Source organism: Dermacentor andersoni, chromosome 3, assembly GCF_023375885.2.
Source record: "Dermacentor andersoni chromosome 3, qqDerAnde1_hic_scaffold, whole genome shotgun sequence".
NCBI classification, from domain to species: Eukaryota; Metazoa; Arthropoda; class Arachnida; order Ixodida; family Ixodidae; genus Dermacentor; species Dermacentor andersoni.
The window spans coordinates 233,431,677-233,457,781 of record NC_092816.1 but is presented as its reverse complement, the minus strand read 5'-3'; the positions used below and the strand labels follow the sequence as shown (position 1 = coordinate 233,457,781).

Here is a 26,105-nt window from a genome sequence, read left to right as displayed (position 1 = left end):
TAATGACGACACGCCGCCGTCCCGACGAAGTCAGGAAGCCAAGACTACACCGACGAAAGACGACTTGACGACGCGACGTTCCAGCTTCAGTTCAACACGACGCAGCCGTGATCCGACGCCGAGACCTAACTGTAACGCAAGACAAAGAACCACCGACCTCGACGTGCTTCTCGACGGCCACGCAGTCACCGCCTTTGTCGACACAGGGGCCGATTACTCCGTCATGAGTGGACCCATCGCCGCCCAGTTGCGGAAAGTTAAGACTGCATGGGAAGGCCCTCAAATACGCACCGCTGGAGGACACCTGATTACGCCGACTGGGATCTGCACGGCAAGAATTACCGTTCATGACCGGACTTACCCTGCCACCTTCGTTATCCTCCAACAATGTTCACGCGACGTCATTCTCGGCATGGACTTCCTAAACCAACACGGCGCAGTCATCGACCTGAAGTCGAAGTCGATAACCCTGTCTGAAGATCAAGCGATACCACCGGAGAGCTCTCGTCGTCACCATGCCTTAAGCGTGCTCAAAACTCAAGTCAGCATCCCGCCTCGCTCCAGCATTGTCATTTCCGTCGGCGCCAAAACAACTGCCGACGTAGAAGGCGTCATCGAGGGTGACCAACGTCTACTACTAGACCGTGAAATTTGCGTCGCAAGAGGCATCGCTCGACTGCATGGAGGGAAAACTGAAGTGTTGCTGACAAACTTCAGCCAGGAGTTCAAGCACATCAACAAGGGCACGACGATCGCATACATCGAGGAAATTCTGGAAACCAGCAATTCGTTTGTCCTCTCGGATTCTGCCGCATCTACCCCGATGACCGCAGTCCCCGAACCAGACTTCGACATTAATCCAAGCCTCCCCACGCTTAAGCAACAACAGCTCAGAAGTCTACTTCGACGATACAAAGGGTGCTTCTCGACGTCATCAAGGATTCGACAAACACCAGTCGCAAAGCATCGCATTATAACCGAAGAGTGTGCTCGACCACTCCGCCAGAGCCCTTATCGAGGTTCTACGCGAGAACGTGAAGCTATACGGCACCAAGTCGACGAAATGCTGCGCGACGACATCATCCAGCCGTCAAAAAGCCCGTGGGCATCTCCTGTAGTCTTGGTAAAGAAAAAGGACGGAACCCTACGTTTTTGCGTTGATTATCGTCGTCTGAACAAGATCACGAAGAAGGACGTATACCCCCTCCCACGGATAGACGACGCATTGGATCGGCTCTGCAATGCTAAATACTTCTCGTCGATGGACCTCAAGTCTGGCTATTGGCAAATAGAAGTCAACGAAAGAGATCGCGAAAAGACCGCCTTTATCACCCCAGACGGCCTCTACGAGTTCAAGGTTATGCCATTCGGACTGTGCTCGGCGCCTGCAACGTTTCAGCGCGTCATGGACACGGTGTTAGCCGGACTGAAGTGGCAGACGTGCCTTGTTTACCTGGATGACGTCGTTGTCTTCGCCGGAAATTTCGACGATCACCTTAGGCGGCTTGCGACAGTGTTAGAAGCCATCAAGTCATCAGGGCTCACTCTGAAGCCGGAAAAGTGCCGCTTCGCTTACGATGAGCTTTTGTTCCTAGGCCACGTGATCAGCAAATCAGGAGTACGCCCCGACCCACAGAAGACAGCTGCCATCGCAAAGTTCCCGCAGCCCATCGACAAGAAGGCAGTGCGTAGATTCCTTGGCATGTGTGCCTACTACAGGCGCTTTGTCAAGGATTTTTCACGCATCGCGGAGCCGCTTACGCATCTAACCAAAGGTGATGTCGAGTTCAAGTGGGAAACGCCGCAGGCCGATGCATTTCAAGAACTCAAACGACGCATGCAGTCGCCGCCGGTACTTGCACACTTCGACGAGAACGCCGATACCGAAATCCACACTGACGCCAGTAGCCTAGGCCTCGGTGCCGTCCTAGTCCAGAGGAAAGACGGACTTGAACGGGTGATATCGTATGCTAGCCGGTCGCTGTCAAAAGCGGAAGGCAATTATTCTACGACTGAAAAGGAATGCCTCGCCATCATTTGGGCTACAGGAAAGTTCCGCCCTTACCTATATGGGAGACCATTCAAAGTGGTCAGCGACCATCACGCGTTGTGTTGGCTAGCTAACTTAAAGGACCCTTCAGGACGGCTGGCGCGGTGGAGCCTCAGACTGCAGGTATATGACGTCACCGTAATATACAAGTCCGGAAGAAAACACTCTGACGCCGACTGCCTGTCACGCGCCCCCATCGATCCCCCGCCGCAAGACGACGAGGACGACGACGCCTTCCTTGGAATAATAAGCGCGGAAGACTTCGCCGAACAGCAACGAGCAGACCCGGAGCCAAAAGGCCTCATCGAGTATTTGGAAGGGAACACCGACGTTGCCCCTAAGGCATTTAGGCGTGGGTTGTCTTCGTTCACACTACAAAACAACCTGCTCGTGAAGAAGAACTTCTCACCAGTCCGCGCCAGTTACCTTCTTGTTGTACCGTCAGCGCTGCGTCCAGAAGTACTGCACGCCCTACACGACGATCCAACCGCTGGGCACCTCGGATTCTCCCGGACGCTGTCGAGGATACAGGAAAGGTATTACTGGCCGCGTCTGACCGCCGACGTTGCCCGATACGTCAAGACATGTCGAGACTGTCAGCGACGCAAGACACCACCAACAAGGCCAGCAGGATTACTACAGCCAATCGAACCTCCTCGCCGACCATTCCCGCAGATTGGGATGGATTTGTTGGGGCCGTTTCCGACGTCAACATCCGGTAATAAGTGGATCGTCGTCGCGACGGAATATCTCACCCGCTTCGCTGAAACTAAAGCTCTACCAAAAGGCAGCGCAGCCGAAGTGGCGAAATTTTTTGTCGAGACCATCCTGCTGCGACATGGTGCCCCAGAAGTCCTCATCACTGATAGAGGAACGGCGTTTACAGCAGAGCTCACACAAGCCATTCTGCAATACAGCCAGACAAGCCACAGGAGGACAACTGCCTACCATCCGCAAACGAATGGTCTCACGGAGCGCCTGAACAAGACCCTCGCCGACATGCTAGCAATGTACGTCGACGTCGAGCACAAGACGTGGGACGCGGTCCTGCCGTATGTAACCTTCGCTTACAACACGGCGGTGCAAGAAACGACACAGCACACGCCGTTTAAGCTGGTTTACGGCAGGAACCCGACGACGACGCTCGACGCCATGCTGCCGCACGTCACTGACGAGGAGAATCTTGACGTCGCTACCTATCTCCAGCGCGCCGAAGAAGCCCGACAGCTCGCCCGCCTACGGATCAAGAACCAGCAGAAGACCGACAGCCGACACTACAACCTCCGACGACGCTTCGTCGAGTATCAGCCCGGCGACCGTGTTTGGGTGTGGACCCCGATACGCCGACGAGGACTCAGTGAAAAACTACTGCGACGATATTTCGGACCCTACAAGGTCATCCGACGTATTGGTGCGCTGGACTATGAGGTCGTGCCAGACGGCATTTCGCATTCACAGCGACGCCGCGCACGATCTGAAGTGGTCCACGTGGTGCGTCTTAAACCCTTTTACGGACGCTGACGAACTTCCTTATTTTGTTGTTTTCTTTGCTAGGAGTGCTTTTCTTTTATTACTTTCGTTTGTTTGCGGCATCGGGTCGATGCTTTTTAAGAGGGGGGTATTGACACGTGTACTTATATTTAACGGGCGACCACATTCACCGGCTAACAAATGTTATCGCACAGCGCTGGACGCGTCTGCATGTATCCGAAGTTTCTGGAAAGTTATCGATGCTTCTATCCGCTGTTTGTTGTCGCCGAACCTTGTGTTATCTGATTTCATCGCGTGACTCGAATGTTGTAGAACTTTGTGGAAGGCATGCGGGTCCCAGCGATTAGTCTGGAACATTCGATGGCTGCTGTATAAAAACCGACGCACTTGACCCGCTGAGCAGATTTTCGACGATCGCCGACTGTGTTCGCCGCTATCGTTGTGCTTTAAGTGTAGCCTGTTTTGTGGGCACAGGTTCGCCCAATAAAAGCTAGTTTTGTCTTTCACAGTACTGCTACTGTGTTCTTTGGCGTCACTACCACGTGACAATATTGCCTTGCTTAGTAACTCAGGGGACCAACTGCAATGCACGCTCACGGACCTGGAGAGGCAAAGGAGAAGGGTGGGTTTAAAAATTAATCTGCAGAAAACTAAAGTAATGTTTAACAATCTCGGAAGAAAACAGCAATTTACGATAGGTAGCGAGGCACTGGAAGTGGTAAGGGAATACATCTACCTAGGGCTGGTAGTGACTGCGAATCCGGAACATGAGAGTGAAATAATAAGAAGAATAAGAATGGGCTGAGGTGCGTTTGGCAGGCAAAGAGGTTTATGTACAATACTTAACACAGTGGCAGCTATCGGCACGACAACAAAGGTGCCGGGTCGGGGCAAAGCTCGTCCTCTTTCTCGTCTGCTATGCAACGTCTTCTTTGTCCGCGCGATAGATGGCTGATAACTTTATCCTCCGGTGCTGGAAGCACCGACTCGGCGCAGTCGAAATACAACGACAAGGAAAAGGTTCCCCGCACGCGCATGGTTATATGCGTCTGGGACATGAAATGGCTTCAGGCGGACGACGTGCACGACGTCAGTTCAAGGTTGAGCAGGTGGGTACAAAGAGATTCCCAACGTTACGTCGGTCACGTGGCGGCGCACTCGATATGGACCGGTGTACGGGAAGAGCAACGTTTCAGAAGCCTCGACATGGCACGCTGGGGACCAGAGGAGAAGAAGGGAGCCATAGGCAAAGTGGGTAGTCCTGTGATGGCTATTGCCCCGCGATTTTAGGTGGATTTGCGACTTGCTGAATCGCGCGCGGGCAATTTTACGTGCATGGTCAGCATGGGCAATGTCTTCTCGAGCATACATGATAGGGGGACACATGGAAGAAGGCACCAACGTGCCCATGGGCAGCGTAGGATTTCGGCCGAATAAGAGAAAGAAATGCGAATAACCAATGGTCTCATGTCTTGACGTGTTATACGCGAACGTCACAAAAGGCAATGCAGTGGCGCAATCATTGTGGTCGGCAGACACATACATTGCCAGCATATCGGTAATTGTTCGGCTCAGTCGCTCCGTCGTGCCATTCGTTTGTGGATAATCAGTTTGGTTAGGTTGTATTGCGTCGAACAGGATTGTAGAATGTCCTCGATCACCTTCGAAAGAAACTGTCTGCAGCAGTCGATTAGTAGCTGCTCGGGTATCCGATGCTGCAAAAAGAGGTCATGGAGTAAGAAGCCTGCAACGTTAGTCGCGCACCTCATCGGGAGCAGCACAGGTGATCGCGAATTGTATCGCATAGTCTGCAGCCGCGGTTTCCCATCTGTTTCGTGAGAAAGACAGAGGAAACGGCCCAAGTAAGTCAAGGCGGCGCGATGAAACAGCTTATACGGAACGTCGAGAAGCTGAAGATGGGCAACAGGTAGAATTAGCGCCTTTTTCCGGCGATGACAAAGGTCACAAGAGGCCACGTAGCGACGCACCGAGTGGGACCTGCCTGGCCAGTGGAACCAATGGCGTGCGCCATAGTACGTGCTTGAAGGGCCGACGTGCCCCGCTGTTGGCGCATCGTGAAGCTTGGCCAGGACAGCTGAGCAGTGGCGTGCCGGAATCACAAGAGGTCAGGACCATCAAAAAGCAAACTGCGAGAATGTAAACTGTCATCGTGTAGCACAAAGAGGCGGAGAGAGGCATCAGGGGCCTAGGAGTTGAGACCGCCAATAATTTTGTGTATTACCGGGTCACGGCGTTGTCCAGCAGCAACTTTGAACGGTTCGGAGATGGCGAGTACGCAAGGGCTCTAGTCGCTCGGTGCGGGTTCGGTTTGGTCGACGGTGCACCGGGAAAGGCTGTCCGCATCCCTGTGCAAAAAACCAGACTTGTAGATGACTGTATATGAGTACTCTTGAAGCCGTAATGCGCAGCGTGTAAGACGACCCGTGGGATTTTTAAGCGAAGACAGCCAGCAGACAGCGTGATTGCCATTGACAGTAAAAGCTCTGCCGTACAGATAAGGGCTAAATCTTGCGACGGCCCATGCAAGAGGGAGGCGCTCTTTCTCTCTCTCTCTCTCTCTATGTTATGGAATATTTACACTTTTTGGTGAGAAGGAGGCGGCTGGCATGAGCAATGACACAGTCCTGAGCACGTCGACATTTAGCCAGAACAGCGCCGATGCCATGGCCACTGGCGTCTGTACAGATTTCCAAGGAAGCAGAACCGTCAAAGTGAGCCAGCGCCGGTGGCGTAGTGAGCAGTGCGATGAGCTGCCAAAAGGTAGAAGCTCGAACATGACCCCGGGTAAAGGGAACGTTTTTCTTGAGCAAGCATGTAAGATGCCATAAGATACTACAAAGTGTTTCACAAAGCGACGAAAGTCAGAGCCGAAAAACGAGCGGCGTTTTTCGCAGAACGGGGCTTTGCAAAGTTGATAAGAGCGCGTACTTGGTAGCGTCAGGTCGGATACCCGCCCCACCAACAATATGGCCAAGTACAGTCATCTCTCCGCATCCGAAACGGCATTTGGACGAGTTTAGTTGAAGCCGGCCATTGCGACATAGCTGCAAAATAGCCGATAGACGTTGTATATGGCTGGGAAAGTAGGCGAAAAAATGACGACGTTGTCAAGGTAACATAAGTAAGTGAGAAGGGTTCAGGTCAGGGTCAATCATACCGTCAAGAGAGTCGTCAAGCGCAGTACTCAGTTTCAGTTTATTTCTTTTATAAGTAGATGTACATGCTTACACAATATACAGAAGGAAGTCCCAGAACGTACGGCTGAAAGGAGACCTCCTGTCACCAAATATATGCATTAGAGCAAATACACGGCATAAAACAGCAATATAGTAGTCCCTAAGTGGAAGATTATGCAAAGCAAATGTAATACAAACTGCAAAATAACATAAAGTCATAACTAGTTCTAGAATTAAAGCAGTAGGTGAGGCATTCGCAGCAGAACAAACCAAAAATATTTCTAAAGGCTACAAGGAAAAAGAACTAGGAAAAAGGAAAAACGAAAAAGAAATGAGTAGGAGTGAAGTGAATAGCTAATATATGTGGATTATTTTGGCTATCTAGTAGAAAAGTGAATAATTTTTTCTTGAAAAACCTAAAAACAGAACGCTTGACATCTAGTGGGAGGCTGTTCCAAGTAGATAATGCTGCGAAATATCCAGATTGTTTTCTATAAATAGTATGTATTAGTGGCAATAAGAAATTGTTGTTAGCTGCAAATATTGTGCGGTTTAAGTTAACCAAAGTAGCCTCAGAAAATATATTTACTGGGCGAGCATTACGTGTTGCCTTGAATAACATTACGGCTAATTTATGTTTAGCAAGAATAATTACTGAAAATATTCAGTCGTTGGAGGAGCATATCAGGAGCATTGCAGTAAAATGAGCTGAACGAATGTATCCGGATGGCTTGATTCTGCAAATGCTGTAGTGGTGCTATGTAAGTTGGATATGTGTTGGCCCACGCTGACATGCAATAGTTGAGATGGCTGTGAATGAAACAATAATACAAGGTTAGCAATGTTGGTTTGCTAAAATAATACCTAGCTTTAAGTAAAATTCTAATACCGGGAGAAATTATCCCTTCAAATAGACGATATACTTCGTAAATTTTGCGTTTCTGTCAAGAATCATAGCAAGAAATGAGCATTAATTAACTGCACTGATGTAAAGAGAGTTGAGGTTGACGTACTCGTATTCGGACTTGTAGATGACGACTGTGGAGCATCGATATTCAGGGCCAGAAGGTCGCGTGCGCCTAAAGGTGATATGCTGCACAACATGATGCCTTTGGGAAGAAATTGTGGGGTGCGTCAAAAGTTCAAAATAGGTAAACACGCCCGGTTCTCCGCAGCAGTCACAATATAGTAAGGGAGCGCAACACAACGCGCCAAAACAGCGTCGGCACACAGGGATAGGAAGAGCACATAGTCACTGTGACAAACAGGGGGCTGTTAGGCCAACGTGACATACGTCGCGGTAGCTGGCCGCAGACGAACAAGCTTGACTATACATAAACCCGGTGGTAAGTCGGTGTTCAGGTCGGCTATAGAAGGAACTTCCAACTATAGCCGAGCACTCAATTAAGGCAGAATGGGTGCTCAGGAAGCCATGGCTCAGGATGACGTCATTGGCGCAGAAAAGCGAATAGGACTGAGGTCTGGCGGCCAGTGAACCTCACACGTGCAGCGCACATGCCGACCACGAAGGGTGTACCGCCGTCGGCAATGCAAAAGACAGGCGACGTGTCGGGCGTAAGAACATTGCTGAGACGACGAGAAAGGCGAGCGCTCATGACAGATAGTTGCGCCCCAGTGTCTATGATCGCCGAAACAGGCGCGCCGTCCACTTCTACGTCAAAAAGGTTTCTTCGGTCACCAGGGTCAACAGAGGATTTCGGGGTCGGTTGGCTAAATGCAGCATTTCCTCTGGGAGCTGCATTCATCAGCGTTCCGAAGATGAAGGACGAGGGTATGGCGGTGGGCAGCGGCACAACAGCGGAAAGCAAGAACGCGGCTCTGCTCTGTGGGGATGGTGAGCAGTGCTAGCGTGGAGTCAGGGCAGGAACATGAGGGTGCGGTGGGTCATTGCGAGAACGAACCTACGAGGACCAACTGTCTTCGGAGGGTAAGTGTACGCTGGACGAGGTGACGACGGCTGGCGATAGCGACAATGGCGGTAAATATTGCCTATCCCATCGCACGTGAAAGATATTGGCCTGTCGCCACGCGGTGCGCCACTGGTTTGGATCGCGGTACTCGGTATAGGTCGATTGTGGGCGGGCAGGTCGAAAGAAATTGCTGAGCGCTGGGCGACTTACAGCACAGACGGGATGAATGCTTGTCTTCGCCAACTATTCGCTCAAGACGGCTTGGATCAGCTTTACTGCCGGGCGGGGCTCGTCGTTAGAACGTGTGTGAGGAACAGGTAGAGACGCGCCAGACTCACGCCGCAGAAGACGCAGCAAGCTTTCGGTGCCAGGTGGCTAGACGTCCTCCCACGCTAAGGTAACGGCGGTGTTTAGGATCTTCACAAATTGTTGCGTGAGATGACAGCTTTTCGCTTCCTCAAAGCGTCGGCATTCTTTTATGATATCGTCGACGGTCGAGCAGTCCTTATGTATGAGTAAATTAAAGGCGTCATCGGCGTTGCATTTAAGTAAGTGGCTGACTTTGTCAGCTTCAGCCATTTTGTCGTCAACCCGCCGACACAGAGCTAACATGTCCTGAATGTACACGACATCTGGTTCAGTTGATGTTGAGACGCGGCATGGCAGTTCCTTCTTAGCAGCTCTCTTGCGCCCGACTGGCTTCCTGAAGAGCTGCTGTAGCATTTGCTTGCAGGTTTTCCAACTAGTCAGTTCTTCCTCATGTGTTTGAAACCAAACATGGGCCGCTCCCTTGAGCAGTTAATTAAGTTAGCCAGCATGATGGTTGCATCACACCGGTTATTCTTGCTGGGTTGCTCCTATCCTGTTAACCAGTCTTCGACGTACATGGAGTTAGTACAGGGGAGGGTACCAGGTTCTCGGAGTTAGGCCAGGATAACCGATGTCGTGGTAGCCGAGGCTGAGCCAGCAAGCCGCTCGCTCAGCGGCTTGCTGGCTCATTAGCCAGCAAGCCGCTGGCTAATGTTATTGTGAAGCTTCGTCGTGTCCTTCAGATATACCCCACGCTTTCACCAATGATGTTACGGGGAGATGTCAAAAAAGGTTTATGTACGCTGTGTACAGAGAGGCAGCGAGGTACACCACAATAACAAAATCGGCGGTTTGGTTTGGTTTGGTGCCTATAGGTATTGCTCGCCCACTTCGGAGTATCGGCCATGAATGGGGCGGCAGTACGTACAAAGGGAAGAATATTTAAATGTAATTTTGTTATAAAATGGTATTAAATGAATACTAATCGTTATCATCCATTTGCAAACGATATTAACGCGATAGCGTTGAGGACCCTGTGTCGTAGGAAATCCGGTGTTGGCGTCCCGCGCTGACCGTCATTTCGGCAAAAATAATTCCGAGCCCTGCAAACTCAACCTCGCACACCCTACCACGCCGGCCCTCCGACTAGCGCAAAGAAATTACTGCACTAATTCAATTTCTCAAAGTAAAACACGTCAAAAAAAGCGCAAAGCATCACTTGCACCCAACCTACACACATGCTAGCGCCGGATTGTGTATTGAATATACGAGAAAACATAATTCTGTTATGCGGAAACTCAAATACCCCTTTTCCAGCGTTCCTACCATGCATAGACCGGCCTCGGTGTCCGAGATTGGCGCACTGAAACCTCGGAGGCCACAGAGTAGCACGCCTGACTCTTTGCAACACCTTCAGATGGCGCTCGCCTCCGCCGCATCCCGGCCCACGTAATAGCCCCCGCTTGTACTATAAAGCTCACATTCGTGCACAGCGTTAGCCTCCAGTGTTTCTCGGTAAGCATTGGGGTTACATAAGTTGCAGTTGCCGAGAAGCGTGAGAAGCAATCAGGGATGCTTGAATGCTATCGGTTTCCACTCTTAAAGGCGAAGCTTAAGCTTCCTACAAATTCTTATTTTAAAATTTGTAGTGAATATTTTTGCATTGATATTGAGGAAAGTAAGCAATAAAATTAAGATGGCAGTCTCTTTGTTTCACTTACAAAATTGAATATGGCATCACACATGTTCCTATTGGTGTGTCCTAGTGCTGATGCCCGAAGAGACAGAATCACAGGAAGCGCAATGATTAATCCAAGTTGGCAAAGGAGACCTTTTAGAAGTCGTTTTCTGTGCACGTCGAACCTACGACACTCACAAGGAAACGGTCCATAGTTTCAGGTTTGTTGCAATAAGAACGTTGTATGGAAGGGCCGGGGCAGAGCTCGTCCTTGTCCGCGTCTGCTATTCAACGTCTCATTCGTCTGCAGGACAGGTGGCTCATAAAAATATAATTGCTATCGCAATAAAATACTGCCTGAAGTGTTACTCTCTGCAACCAAGTACGAGCTTCAGTCCGTCGTGATATACGCACCATGGGAAGTGGAGGCAGGAACATGATGGAGGACCGCGCATCGGTCAGTTCTGGCACGGGCTCGAAGTCTACGCAGCCGGCCTCCAGGGCACCCTCAATGATGCCGCACGGGCTGCCATCTTCCTTCTGCGGTGATGTCATGATGCGCGCACTGCATGTGTTTGACAGCGTCTGCGCATACAGAAGAGAAGTCATTGGGCGAGACTCGCAGTATACACTGGTTGGACAGGGTGCTACCTGGTAATATAATCATCATCGTCATCATCATCATGATCATCATCATATCATTCTAATTTTATCTCCACGGCAGGACGGAGGCCTCCCTCGGGGATCTTCAGTTATCACTACCCCGCGCTAGATTCCCATTTACGCCTGCAAACTTCCTCATTTCATCGCCGGACCTAATTGTCTGCCGTCCTCGACTGGGCTTCCCTTCCCTTGTCACTCATTTCGTCATTCTAACGGTCCAGCGGTTATCAACCCTACGCATAACATGGCCTGCCCAGCTGCATATTTCTTCCCTAATATCAACCAGAACATCGGCTTTCCCCATTTGCTCTCTGGTTCACACCTCTCTCTTCCTGTCTCATAACATTACGCCTAACCATTTTTTTTATATCACCCTTTGCGCAGCCCTTAATTTATTCTCGAGCTTCTTTGTTATCCTCCAAGTTCCTGCCCTCTATTATTATAACTAGACTCCAATGATTGTGCTCCTTTGATTTCGGCGACACTGGCAAGTCTCAATTCAGGATTGGGTAATGCCTACGGCGTGCAATTCAACCCATTTTTATTCCTCTGTGAATATCCTACTCCATCAGCGTCTCCTATGGGTAATTGATCTAAATAAACTTAGTACCCCCGCACAGACTCTAAAGGCTTACTGGCGACTCTGATTTCATGTTCTCTCGCTGTTAGCTAACGATATGTTGAACCATAGGTTATAAAACTTTCAACTCATGCTTTATAGGGAGGAGGAAGAAGAAGTCGACTATTGCGGACGCTTTGACATCGGCTCCAGCTTTCATCAATATTTTCGTGTGGGTCTCCCTGCGAAACCGGGCGAGTTATGCCTTAATCGACGTGGCACGTCAAGAGGACTCTGCCGATACCGGATTTTCGTCGGTGGGAGGACATTTTGCCGTTCTGCGAGTGTTTGAAACACGGCGAGGGTAGGCTTAGGCCTACTCCCGCGCATGGGACTTTGAATCCAGGATGGACGTTGTGGAAGGAGAAGAGATTACTCAAGAAGAGGCATGCGACGCGGGATGGAAGGTGGCGTACGGCCGCCGGCCCGGCAGGCGCAGGGAAGAATATTCTTCGGGTCAAGGCGGTGGAAATACAAGTGGCAGACGGAGGGACGGCGGCCGCACCGCCGCACCGCCGCACCACGCGACGCGATACGACGCGTCACCGCTGCTTCCAGGCTGCCTCGACTGCCGAGGGACACTTTTCGCATTATTGTCAGACCACGCGACGGCCTGAATGTCAACAAGTTCAGTAAAATACGCTTTGAGCAAACCTAGGCCATGGCGGCATCCTTGGCTCCGGCCGCAATCGAAGAGGACACGATGTGTCCCAATGGAGTTCAGAACATTTTTGTCGTGTGTACTCCTCACGAGAAAAACGCGGACGCGTACGCCCGAGTGCAGCAAATCAGGCTCGGTGAAGGCAGGTTTGGGGTGGCGGCGTACCTGGCCCCACCCGAGAACACGTGTAGAGGGGTCATAAGAGGAGTCGACGTGGAAGTCAGCGAGGCTCAACTCGGAGCGAGAATTGTAAATAATCGGAATCCGGGCGCTTTGGAGGCCAGGCGGATCAAGAACACTACAGCGGTGGTGGTACTTTTCGAGGGAATGAGGGTGCCCAACTACGTGGCATGCGGCGCGAGCATGTTTCGCTGCACACTGTACCGACGCCACACGGAAGTCTGCTACGGTTGCGGAGGACTGGGACACCGGGCTGACGTGTGTCCCAACCCGGGAAGCAAGTGGTGTCGCACCTGCGGCAAACGATCGCCGGCGGAAGATCACCAGTGTGATCCGCAATGCACGTTGTGCGGTGGCCCGCACGCCACTGCGGCCAAAGAGTGTAGGGACAAATTTCAAGTTCCATATATTGTCAGAAGAAGACGGCGGCAGCGGCGTCGACGCGCCGAGCAGCTGAAGCTGGGAACCGACGTCATCACGGCGGGCGGCAGGAGCCGCTCGCGTACGCCAGCTGTGCAGGAGCGCAGCACCGAAAGAAGCCGCTCTCGCACGCCAGCTGCGCAGAAGCGCGGTGCAATCAGGCAGCGCTCCAGATCAAGAGGGCACTCGGTGTCCAGCGTGCGGATCCAGGAGGAACCTACCTGGGCGGATCGTGTCAAAGGGAAGAAGAAGAAGGAGCTACAGAGACCCACGGAGGTAACGCGGTCGGCTTCGCCAGAGCATGCTAGTAGGTCGCACGTGGACGCATTACTTAAGGTAGTTAAGGAGCTTAGAGAGGAGGTACCCGGACTCAAAGCCGCCAAGGCAAATCCAAAGTCAATTTAAATAGAGGCGAGCGGCCAGACGCCACAGGTAGTCGAACATATACCCCGCGTAGGGCTCACTAATGCAAAGCGTAAGGCCCCCCTTCCTAACGACGAGAGCAACTCGGAAATGTCTGAGGGAGAGGTCCAGCAAAGAAAGATGTTGGAGGAACTACTTAGGATAAGTAGAGAAAATCAGGAAATCGTAAAGCTTTTGGTCGAAAGAGTGACCGTACTAGAAAAAAAAGGCGGCGATTAAGGCCAAAGCCAAGGTCCGAGCGCAAAGCAAGGCAGTGAATCACTCCGAGGTTGCTCCGGCTGTGGAGCAAGGTATGTTATTGTAGCATCATGGCGGGCAATCACAAAGAGCTGGTAATATGGCAGTGGAACTGCGCTAGTTTTCAAAGGCGCAAGGCTTCGCTACGGCAACGTTTGGCGAATGAGGTGGAAAAACCGCAGATTTTGTTATTACAGGAGACACTATGTGACGATCCTACCCTCTCTGGCTTCAACACTGTGTCGGTCAGGAACGAGGGAGGCAGAGGACTAGCTACGATGATCAGAAAAAATCTAGCCTTTATTGAACATCCAATCCAATCTGGACGGGGTAAGATGGAGGCCCTTTTCGTGGAGGTTATACCGCACGGGCGTCTCAAGCAAAGCGTCTTTGTGCTTAATGTCTATAGCCCGCCGTAGGACCAGAGACAGACGTTTAAGTCTGTCTCTGGTCCGGCCAGGGTATTTCGAGTCACGGACTGGGAGGAGTTCAGGAAACTTAGGAAGGAGCGAACGAGCACATTTTCCTCGTATGACGAGGCTATCGAATCGCTGACGGAGGACGTCGAGAGGGCTACTAAGGTAGCACAAACAGAAGCGGAGGTCCTAAGAATGGACCCGCACCTAGCGCATCTGCGAAATCGTCAATTGTGATGAGGTGGAAAACACAAAGGTTAAATCGTAGGCTGAGGAAAAAAGGTTGCGGAGCTTAATAGAGAGATTGAGAGATATTGTGCGGAGCTCAATAGGCTACAATGGGACGAGGTCTGCGCGGCAGTAGATGGGTCCATGCGCTCAGGAGGGAAGTGGAACCTCCTCAAGCGCCTCCTGGGTGACGCGCAGACAAAGCATAATCAAAGGCAAACGCTTAGTAAAGTCATACACCGGCACAAACAGGAGGGAGGTACTGAAGAGTCACTTTTGAATGCGGTCACGGATAGATACCTTCCTATAGGGCTGACGCAGGAAGATTATTATCCGCAGATCGAGCGCGCGAGGGTAGAGGAACTGGACGCACCTTTCACAGAATCAGAGATCAGGGCGGTGATCTACAATTTAAACAGCAGATCGGCTCCGGGTGCGGATAAAGTTTCTAACAGGCTATTACGAAACCTGGACGATAAAGCAGTGGAACTACATACTAAGGAGGTCAACAGGGTATGGGAGACAGGACAGGTGCCTGACAGATGGAGGTCGGCTATAGTGACACTCATCTCTAAACCAGGAAAACCCCTTCATTTGGACAACATGAGGCCAATATCACTAACCTCGTGCATAGGCAAGGTAGCGGAGCACGCGATCTTGAACAGGGTTTCCGGGTACATAGAGCGCAGAAACCTCTTCCCACATAATGTGGTTGGTTTTCGGCCCGGCATATCGACGCAGGAGGTTATGCTAATGCTAAGGAAGCAAATCTTTGATAGCGGCACCCGAGACGTGAGAGGGATTCTCGCCCTCGATCTCACTAAGGCGTTCGACACAGTGTTTCATAGATACATTCTGCAAGCCACGGCCGGGATAGGGCTGGGAGTCAAATTCCAGGCCTTTGTCAGGTCGTTTCTCATGAATAGAACTGCTACTATTCAGGTGGGGCAGATGCGGCCAAGCGTGTACAAATTGGGAGCTCGGGGTACGCCTCAGGGATCAGTCATCTCGCCACTGCTCTGGTGATGTCCCGCGTCGCCTAACGACTTCCTCTGCAGCGAGGCCGAATGGGAGGAGGCCATCAGAAGCACGGTACTCCGAAAGTAAGCCCAGGCTATCCAGAGGGCCCAGGAAAGAGCGGAGCGTCCCGGCGTTCTGTCCTATACGTGGGCACGGCCAGCGGCTACAATGGCCTGCCGTTAGGAGGTCCTGACAGTAGCTCCTCAGGACTAAATAAAGTTCGTTGTCTGTCTGTCTGTCTGTCTGTCTGTCTGTCTGTCTGTCTGTCTGTCTGTCTGTCTGTCTGTCTGTCTGTCTGTCTGTCTGTCTGTCTGTCTGTCTGTCTGTCTGTCTGTCTGTCTGTCTGTCTGTCTGTCTGTCTGTCTGTCTGTCTGTCTGTCTGTCTGTCTGTCTGTCTGTCTGTCTGTCTGTCTGTCTGTCTGTCTGTCTGTCTGTCTGTCTGTCTGTCTGTCTGTCTGTCTGTCTGTCTGTCTGTCTGTCTGTCTGTCTGTCTGTCTGTCTGTCTGTCTGTCTGTCTGTCTGTCTGTCTGTCTGTCTGTCTGTCTGTCTGTCTGTCTGTCTGTCTGTCTGTCTGTCTGTCTGTCTGTCTGTCTGTCTGTCTGTCTGTCTGTCTGTCTGTCTGTCTGTCTGTCTGTCTGTCTGTCTGTCTGTCTGTCTGTCTGTCTGTCTGTCTGTCTGTCTGTCTGTCTGTCTGTCTGTCTGTCTGTCTGTCTGTCTGTCTGTCTGTCTGTCTGTCTGTCTGTCTGTCTGTCTGTCTGTCTGTCTGTCTGTCTGTCTGTCTGTCTGTCTGTCTGTCTGTCTGTCTGTCTGTCTGTCTGTCTGTCTGTCTGTCTGTCTGTCTGTCTGTCTGTCTGTCTGTCTGTCTGTCTGTCTGTCTGTCTGTCTGTCTGTCTGTCTGTCTGTCTGTCTGTCTGTCTGTCTGTCTGTCTGTCTGTCTGTCTGTCTGTCTGTCTGTCTGTCTGTCTGTCTGTCTGTCTGTCTGTCTGTCTGTCTGTCTGTCTGTCTGTCTGTCTGTCTGTCTGTCTGTCTGTCTGTCTGTCTGTCTGTCTGTCTGTCTGTCTGTCTGTCTGTCTGTCTGTCTGTCTGTCTGTCTGTCTGTCTGTCTGTCTGTCTGTCTGTCTGTCTGTCTGTCTGTCTGTCTGTCTGTCTGTCTGTCTGTCTGTCTGTCTGTCTGTCTGTCTGTCTGTCTGTCTGTCTGTCTGTCTGTCTGTCTGTCTGTCTGTCTGTCTGTCTGTCTGTCTGTCTGTCTGTCTGTCTGTCTGTCTGTCTGTCTGTCTGTCTGTCTGTCTGTCTGTCTGTCTGTCTGTCTGTCTGTCTGTCTGTCTGTCTGTCTGTCTGTCTGTCTGTCTGTCTGTCTGTCTGTCTGTCTGTCTGTCTGTCTGTCATGCGCTATACATTTCAGGCGAGTAATTGTACGGACTCCTAAATGACCATACTTGACCATATATGTGAGATATCGATTGGAGTGCAGAAAAACCGGCCTGCAGTTTCAAGCGTAAACATCAACTCTCACCGGTCACTTTTGCGAGTAAGTGTGCTGGATATTAAGTCCCAGTTAATATGCACATATATTTCTACCCGAAATTTTCTGCTCGCTGCAAATGGCGCATCTTCGTCACCACCAAAGAACACAAAGCATGTCTTTGTATAATCAAAATAGTTACACTATTCACAAGTTACATACAAGAAGGCACGCGATTCAACCGCAGCCTCTCGGGCCGAGCCCCGACACGAGGTCGTTGTTCGCGAGCCTCTTTTATTTCGGTTGTCAGCGGTTGGCTCTTCGATACCAGCGGCTTGATCGCCCTCTCTTCTTCCTGTAAAACTGTATTTTAGCGCTCCACAAGCATGGGATTTGAGTGCCGCCACTCAAGCTGCTCTTCGGGACGACGAAGGCTACCTCGCACCTCCTCCGAGTCGCAGCCGACGGCTGCACCTTAGCCGCCTCTGGTCTCGTTTTAAACTCGCGACGCTACATTGTCATGCGCGTCGAGTTCAAATTGCCCTCCTACATATCGTATGCATGACTGTTACCATATGGGAAGGCTCGATAGGGCAGAAAAGACGAAAAATTATGGTGATGAAGATGATCATGATGTGTATTGGCATCTCCTTTGAAACAGGCTAGGGACAAATAGTGGCCTCTCTTGTTTGATTTAATCAAGGTGTATTACATCTAACGCTACCTAGCCTTCTGCCTATCTGATCTCGGTCTTAAATTTCAGAAGACATCCCTCTTTACATAACGTGTCAGTGGGGCCAGCCGGTGTTTAGTGCCCAGGATCCTCTGCACTGCTTTCCCAACTTCAATCAGGGTGCAACATTCAGTACCGCCCTCCAGAGAAGCTGTTTGTGCGTCATATGCCTCGTCGACGAGGACCTGAGTTCCCTGGGCTACTCGACCAGGGCTTCTATCCACACGTGTTTTACGGAAGTTGTTGCCAAGTTGTGTGTAAGGCCCGAAGCCGACCCCAAAACTTGCTGCGTGGCCGAGTATAAAGGATGAAGTGCTCATGGCAGTGCGGGCAATGCGAAGAAAAAAGAGGGCGACGAGGCCGAAGTAAAGCGGATACCCCAGGATGTTGGGGTCCCCGCAGGGCTAATCTCCCAGGGTGAGTATAAGCCATACTATAGTGTTATAGTCATCATCATCATTCGGCGGAATGGCATCTTGTGTGTTTTTCTCTCTTACAGTGGAAATATAAGTACTAATGCAGAAAGAACAATGTTTCTTCTCTTGAGCTAAACATAATATACCTTCCCAGTAGTGCCCGTACCAAGCCCACCTCGCTGACAAACTCTAGAATGTTCATTGCTGCGCAGCACACATTTTCCATTGCCGCCTTTTCAGTGGTTGCACACTCATGCCAGTCTCCCAGGATCATCTCAAAGCTCTCAAGTGGCGCACCCAGCAACACCGGCTTGAAGTTGCACGAGTCCGTTTACTCTGCAGGGTGTCTGGTTGAAATGTGCAATTTTTCATGCCGCAAAAGTACACCACGCAACATTTCGCGTTTTTTGTCGGCCCTTGTTGCTATAAAGACTGTCCTATGTATTACTCGACTCCAAGAAACATGTAAATATTGTGCCTGTATTGATATATTTTAGATTATTCTTCCTCTGATATATATATATATATATATATATATATATATATATATATATATATATATATATATTCATGTTGTATGACTAACTCCCTTGTGGAATTATGGCGTACAGCAGTCGCAGAACAACTTGAATCCGTCGATATAATTGAGAAATGCTTTTAATAGGGCTGATTCGGGCCTTGAAGCCCTGTTAACAGACGAGAATCTCCGTTTTTCTTCTCTCGTCCACGCCGACTTTTCTTCACTTCCTGGTCAGCTGGCGCTTTTAGTGAAAACAACATTGCCGGCCGCGCATTGAAATTAATTACGTAGTTCAAGCGGGTATAGTGGATAGGCCTTGTTATAATAAGGCATCCTTGTATTTGCAACTTGCATGGACAGACATGACCGTCTCAACTTCTGAAGACTTCAATCACCCTGGTGAGTTTGCATAGTTACCGGGGTGAAGTCTCCCAATGCACAGTAAGAACGTCGTCTTCCTGGAAGTCTGTGGCTGGTCGACTGGCCGCGAAATAAGGAGATCGTAGTTGTAGTAGATACTCTTTTCGCCATCGCTTTCAAAAGTTTTCGGTTAGAAGCTTTCTGTAGGCGTGTCGACGAATGGCGTCTGCTCAACAGGAGTTGCTGTCAACTTCAGCTGCGTCGTAGTGTATAGCACTTAGTCGTCGTCCAAGCAACAGGTTGGCCGTTGCAAATGTGCACAGTTCGCCTTCGTATGTCTCGACAAAAGTTAAAGGCCTGGAGTTGATTACTCCTTCGACCACTGTCAGCATTGTCGTGATTTCTTCGAAATTGGGGCAGGCTCTGCAGAGAATATTACAGAGAGAAGTCTTCACAAATTGGACCAGCCATTCCCTCCATCCACCCCCGCAAGGAGCATTTGGCACTATAAACTTCAACTGGATACCGTTGGAGGTGAGGTGGTTGGCCACGCCCTTTTCCGTGAACATGTCAACGAGTCGCTTCAAATCTGTTGACGCTTTTTGAAATGTCTTTGCATTGTCCGAATAGATAACATTTGGCAGTATCCTTCGGCAAACAAACCGCCGCAAGCACAATGTGAATGATTCGGACTTCATGTTGGAAACGACTTCGACATGGATGGCTCGCGACACGACACACGTGAAATATGTAATGCAGCACCTGATGTCACCCTCTTGCGTGCGCACTAGGAGAGGTCCGGCGAAGTGAAAACCAAGAACTTCGAACGGGTTCGTCGGCAGAATCCACTGACTTCGTAAACGAGGGGTCGGAGCAATTCCTGGTCTGGCGGTGAAATGTTTGCACACATTTCATCAATGTATATGCTTCTTCACCAGGACGCGCGCTCGACAAATCCAGTAGTACTCTCCGATCTGGGCAAGAGTTTCTCGCACACATCAGTGGAAGACTTGCTGATGAGCTCTTATGGCCACCAGAGTAGAGTAATGACGAATTGCGGGGAGAATCATTGGGTGTTTCACGCCTAGCGGTAACTCCAGAAGCGACCGACGTCCACCGACTTTGACGATTCCGTCGGCGTCCATAAACAGTTAGAGACCTGCAATGCGTGACCTGGGTTCTAGTGGTCGTCCTCGTGCTATGCAGTTCACATCTGCAAGAATTTACGTATATATATATATATATATATATATATATAGTAGGCAAAGAGGGATTCTTCAGGCTACCTTTCAAACGTAAAGAACTTGAGTGGTGCTACAAGGTAAACAGAACAAGTATTTAATTTCGACAGTTTCGATCGGTGGACCGATCTTCATCAGGGTTTACAAAAAAATGGCAGTTCGGCCCTGGTAGTGAAGACACCAGACCGGGTGCCCGGTCGTTCTTACATACATCAAACCGAGAGGAACAGTTGTGACAGTGATTGATTTTCGGCGCCTTGGCAGATTTACAGCGGCCTTTGGCAGCTATGCAGGGCAAGAGGAAGGCGGAGTCACATGTATGTAGAGCAAGGAGGTCAGTGAGGAAAAAAAGGGAAAAAGAAAGAAAAAGGAAAGAAAAAGAAAAAAAGAGAAAAAAATGAAAAAAAAAAAGCACACAGGAGGAGGGAGACGTGAGTCGAAGAGTGAGGGGGGCGGGAAGTAGCGGCAGCTAGGTTCCCGTGCACCCGAGGCAAGGAGGGAGAAAACGGTCGCTCCGCAACACCAGTGCGTGGGCTGCCGTTGTAGCGGGAGAGAGGGCAAGTTGAATCGGGTGGCGGGGGGCACAATAGAGAAGGGGCCCAGAAGGAAGACAGAAGAGCGGCAACTTGTGGAAAGAAACACAGTGTCACAGTACACATATACAAGGCACGGCCCGCTCCGGCAACTCTGTGGTCCAGCTACGGTGCGAAAAAAATATATATAGTTCCAAAAAAGTATATATGCATGGGATTCGCAAAGCAAGTGCGCCCATGGGCTTAGATTTAGGGAGCCGAGTTAAATAGCCTCCTTGTGGCCCAATTTTTGAACGTTTAACAAACAAGTGCCATCAAGTCAGCACGTGCGTATTTCAAGAAGGGCAATAGGTCACTCAGAATGACCACTTCAGTGGCAGGGTCCAGGAAACTGAATTTATTGGTTTTACGCTCGCGCCATTGAGGCACATGCGGAGGGGTGAGCAAGCAGTAAATAGACAGCGTCTCAATTTTTAAGTACAGAACATGTATTCGCGTTTCCCATGCACTTTCACGGCATATCCCGGAGGCACGTCAGCCGCCCCGGACTCTCATTAATTCCTTTAGTGTACGTTCCAAATTTATGGATGAAAAAAGATTCTCTCTGCTCGCGTGCACGGGTGTGTTGGAAACCAGATTGCAAGAGCACAACGCTCACGCGTTCAAAGGAGTGATCTGGCAGCCGAACGTGCCTGGAGAAGGGTAAATTGGGGAGACTTTTCACATGCGCGCGGTGATTGTTAAACCGCAGGCGAAAAGGGGTCTCTGTTTGGCCGATATATTCCTGCCTACACACCTCGCATCGAATTTTGTACACGACGTTACTGGAATCACAGTCAAGATTTTCGGTAATTTTATATACGAAGGGCGAGTTCGATGCTTCAGCCGTGTCTGCTGTTGTCATGTGACGGCATACCTTGCAACGAGGTTTCCCACACGGTCGACAGCCCTTGGGCGTGTTTGACTTCTGTGTCCTCGCCCTGACTAACAAATCCCTTAAATTTTTGTTTCTTCTATACACAACCCGAGGCGGCTGCTTGAAGATAGTAGTGAGTCGGATGCTCTGTTTCATGATATTAAAATGGCGGGTGAGAATGGCATTGACCCGCGGAGCACCGGTGGTGTATGTGAGGACCAAGTTTGGATCTGATTGTGTATTGCTATTGCTAACCTTTTCTCCCATTATCTGTGCTCGATCTAAGCTGCGGGCGCGTTCAATGGCATCGTCTACTATTTTTGGAGGATATTTTTGGCGTATGAGAGCAGATTTCAGTTCCTCCGCGTGTCGCTCAAATTGCGCAGATTCGGAACAGACTCTTCTGTATCTGTGGGCCTGGGAGTAGGGAATGCCTGTATTGCAGTGATGGGGGTGGCTACTATAAAAATGCAGATATTGCTGACGATCTGTCGGCTTTTTGTATAGGGACGTGGAAACGCGACCGCCACTCAGTGACAGAGTGACGTCGAGGAAGTGAATACTATCTTGCGAGAAGTTGTGCGTAAAGCAGATTGACGGGTGCAGAGAATTGAAATTGGAAATGAAGTTCAAGAGACTTTGTTCATTGCCGGCCCACACAAAGAAAATGTCATCCAGGAATCGCTTATAAAATATTGGTTTTACGGCCGAGTTTGCGAGGAAGGGTATTTCTAAAGATGCCATAAAGATATTTGCATAATTTGGCGCCATCTTCGTTCCCATGGCGGTTCCACTGATTTGCAAATAATGCTTGTCCTCGAACTCAAAGTGATTATATTTCCATTTTAAATATAATCACTTTGAGTTCGAGGACAAGCATTATTTGCAAATCAGTGGAACCGCCATGGGAACGAAGATGGCGCCAAATTATGCAAATATCTTTATGGCATCTTTAGAAATACCCTTCCTCGCAAACTCGGCCGTAAAACCAATATTTTATAAGCGATTCCTGGATGACATTTTCTTTGTGTGGGCCGGCAATGAACAAAGTCTCTTGAACTTCATTTCCAATTTCAATTCTCTGCACCCGTCAATCTGCTTTACGCACAACTTCTCGCAAGATAGTATTCACTTCCTCGACGTCACTCTGTCACTGAGTGGCGGTCGCGTTTCCACGTCCCTATACAAAAAGCCGACAGATCGTCAGCAATATCTGCATTTTTATAGTAGCCACCCCCATCACTGCAAAACAGGCATTCCCTACTCCCAGGCCCACAGATACAGAAGAGTCTGTTCCGAATTTGCGCAATTTGAGCGACACGCGGAGGAACTGAAATCTGCTCTCATACGCCAAAAATATCCTCCAAAAATAGTAGACGATGCCATTGAACGCGCCCGCAGCTTAGATCGAGCACAGATAATGGGAGAAAAGGTTAGCAATAGCAATACACAATCAGATCCAAACTTGGTCCTCACATACACCACCGGTGCTCCGCGGGTCAATGCCATTCTCACCCGCCATTTTAATATCATGAAACAGAGCATCCGACTCACTACTATCTTCAAGCAGCCGCCTCGGGTTGTGTATAGAAGAAACAAAAATTTAAGGGATTTGTTAGTCAGGGCGAGGACACAGAAGTCAAACACGCCCAAGGGCTGTCGACCGTGTGGGAAACCTCGTTGCAAGGTATGCCGTCACATGACAACAGCAGACACGGCTGAAGCATCGAACTCGCCCTTCGTATATAAAATTACCGAAAATCTTGACTGTGATTCCAGTAACGTCGTGTACAAAATTCGATGCGAGGTGTGTAGGCAGGAATATATCGGCCAAACAGAGACCCCTTTTCGCCTGCGGTTTAACAATCACCGCGCGCATGTGAAAAGTCTCCCCAATTTACCCTTCTCCAGGCACGTTCGGCTGCCAGATCACTCCTTTGAACGCGTGAGCGTTGTGCTCTTGCAATCTGGTTTCCAACACACCCGTGCACGCGAGCAGAGAGAATCTTTTTTCATCCATAAATTTGGAACGTACACTAAAGGAATTAATGAGAGTCCGGGGCGGCTGACGTGCCTCCGGGATATGCCGTGAAAGTGCATGGGAAACGCGAATACATGTTCTGTACTTAAAAATTGAGACGCTGTCTATTTACTGCTTGCTCACCCCTCCGCATGTGTCTCAATGGCGCGAGCGTAAAACCAATAAATTCAGTTTCCTGGACCCTGCCACTGAAGTGGTCATTCTGAGTGACCTATTGCCCTTCTTGAAATACGCACGTGCTGACTTGATGGCACTTGTTTGTTAAACGTTCAAAAATTGGGCCACAAGGAGGCTATTTAACTCGGCTCCCTAAATCTAAGCCCATGGGCGCACTTGCTTTGCGAATCCCATGCATATATACTTTTTTGGAACTATATATATTTTTTTCGCACCGTAGCTGGACCACAGAGTTGCCGGAGCGGGCCGTGCCTTGTATATGTGTACTGTGACACTGTGTTTCTTTCCACAAGTTGCCGCTCTTCTGTCTTCCTTCTGGGCCCCTTCTCTATTGTGCCCCCCGCCACCCGATTCAACTTGCCCTCTCTCCCGCTACAACGGCAGCCCACGCACTGGTGTTGCGGAGCGACCGTTTTTTCCCTCCTTGCCTCGGGTGCACGGGAACCTAGCTGCCGCTACTTCCCGCCCCCCTCACTCTCCGACTCACGTCTCCCTCCTCCTGTGTGCTTTTTTTTTTTTTTCATTTTTTTCTCTTTTTTTCTTTTTCTTTCCTTTTTCTTTCTTTTTCCCTTTTTTTCCTCACTGACCTCCTTGCTCTACATACATGTGACTCCGCCTTCCTCTTGCCCTGCATAGCTGCCAAAGGCCGCTGTAAATCTGCCAAGGCGCCGAAAATCAATCACTGTCACAACTGTTCCTCTCGGTTTGATGTATGTAAGAACGACCGGGCACCCGGTCTGGTGTCTTCACTACCAGGGCCGAACTGCCATTTTTTTGTAAACCCTGATGAAGATCGGTCCACCGATCGAAACTGTCGAAATTAAATACTTGTTCTGTTTACCTTGTAGCACCACTCAAGTTCTTTATATATATATATATGTATATATATATATATATATATATATATTTAACTAGATTTTATTTGGCGAACCTGTGCCCACAAAACAGGCTACACTCAAGGAACGGTGACAGCAGCGAACACAGTCGGCGATCGTCGAAAAATCTCATCAGCGGGTCAAGCGCGTCGGCTTTTATACAGCAGTCGTCGAATTTTCCAGACTAATCGTTCGGACCCGCGTGCCTTCCACAAAGTTCTACACCATTCGCGTCACGCGATGAAATCAGATAACACAAGGTTCGGCGACAACAGACAGCCGGGTAGAAGCATCGATAACTTTCCAGAAACTTCGGATACATGCAGGCTCGACCTGCGCTGTGCGATTACATTTGTTAGGCGGCGAAACGTCGTCGCCCGATAAAGATAAGTACACGTGTCAATACCCCCCTCTTAAAAAGCACCGACCCGATGCTGCATAGAAATGAAACTAATAAAGAAAAACACCCATAGCAAAGAAAACAAAAATAAGGAAGTTCGTCAGCGTCCGTAAAAGGGTTTCAGACGCACCACGTGGACCACTTCAGGTCGTGTGCGGCGTCGCTGTGAATGCGAAATTCCGTCTGGCACGACCTAATAGTCCAGTGCGCCAATACGTCGAATGACCTTGTAGGGTCCGAAATAGCGGCGCAATAGTTTCTCACTCAGCCCTCGTCGGCGTATCGGTGTCCAAAGACAAACACGGTCGCCGGGCTTGTATTCGACGAAGCGTCGTCGGAGGTTGTAGTGTCGGCTGTCGGTCCTCTGTTGGTTCTTGATCCGTAGGCGGGCGAGCTGTCGAGCTTCTTCGGCGCGCTGGAGATAGCTAGCGACGTCAACATTCTCTTCGTCAGTGACGTGGGGCAGCTTGGCTTCGAGCGTCGTCGTCGGGTTCCTGCCGTAAACCAGCTTAAACGGCGTGATCTGTGTTGTTTCTTGCACCGCAGTGTTGTAAGCGAAGGTTACATACGGCAGGACCGCATCCCACGTCTTGTGCTCGACGTCGATGCACATTGCAAGCATGTCGGCGAGGGTCTTGTTCAGGCGCTCCGTGAGACCATTCGTCTGCGTATGGTAGGCAGTTGTCCTCTTGTGACTTGTCTGGCTGTACTGCAGAATGGCTTGGGTGAGCTCTGCTGTAAAAGCCGTTCCTCTGTCGGTGATGAGGACTTCTGGGGCACCATGTCGTAGCAGGATGTTCTCGACGAAAAATTTCGCCACTTCGGCTGCGCTGCCTTTTGGTAGAGCTTTAGTTTCAGCAAAGCGGGTGACATAGTCCGTCGCCACGACGATCCACTTATTCCCGGAT

General features: G+C 50.0%; 1 protein-coding gene across 1 annotated transcript in view; it reads right to left on the bottom strand.

Moving 5' to 3' along the window:
* Window positions 1–26,105, bottom strand: part of LOC126535878 (calcium-activated chloride channel regulator 2-like) — a 252,859-nt gene that overhangs the window by 200,705 nt on the left and 26,049 nt on the right. The window contains exon 4 of the mRNA XM_072287019.1: window positions 11,071–11,241. Within this exon, the coding sequence (XP_072143120.1) occupies window positions 11,071–11,241 (171 nt within the window). The remainder of the gene's footprint in view (window positions 1–11,070; window positions 11,242–26,105) is intronic.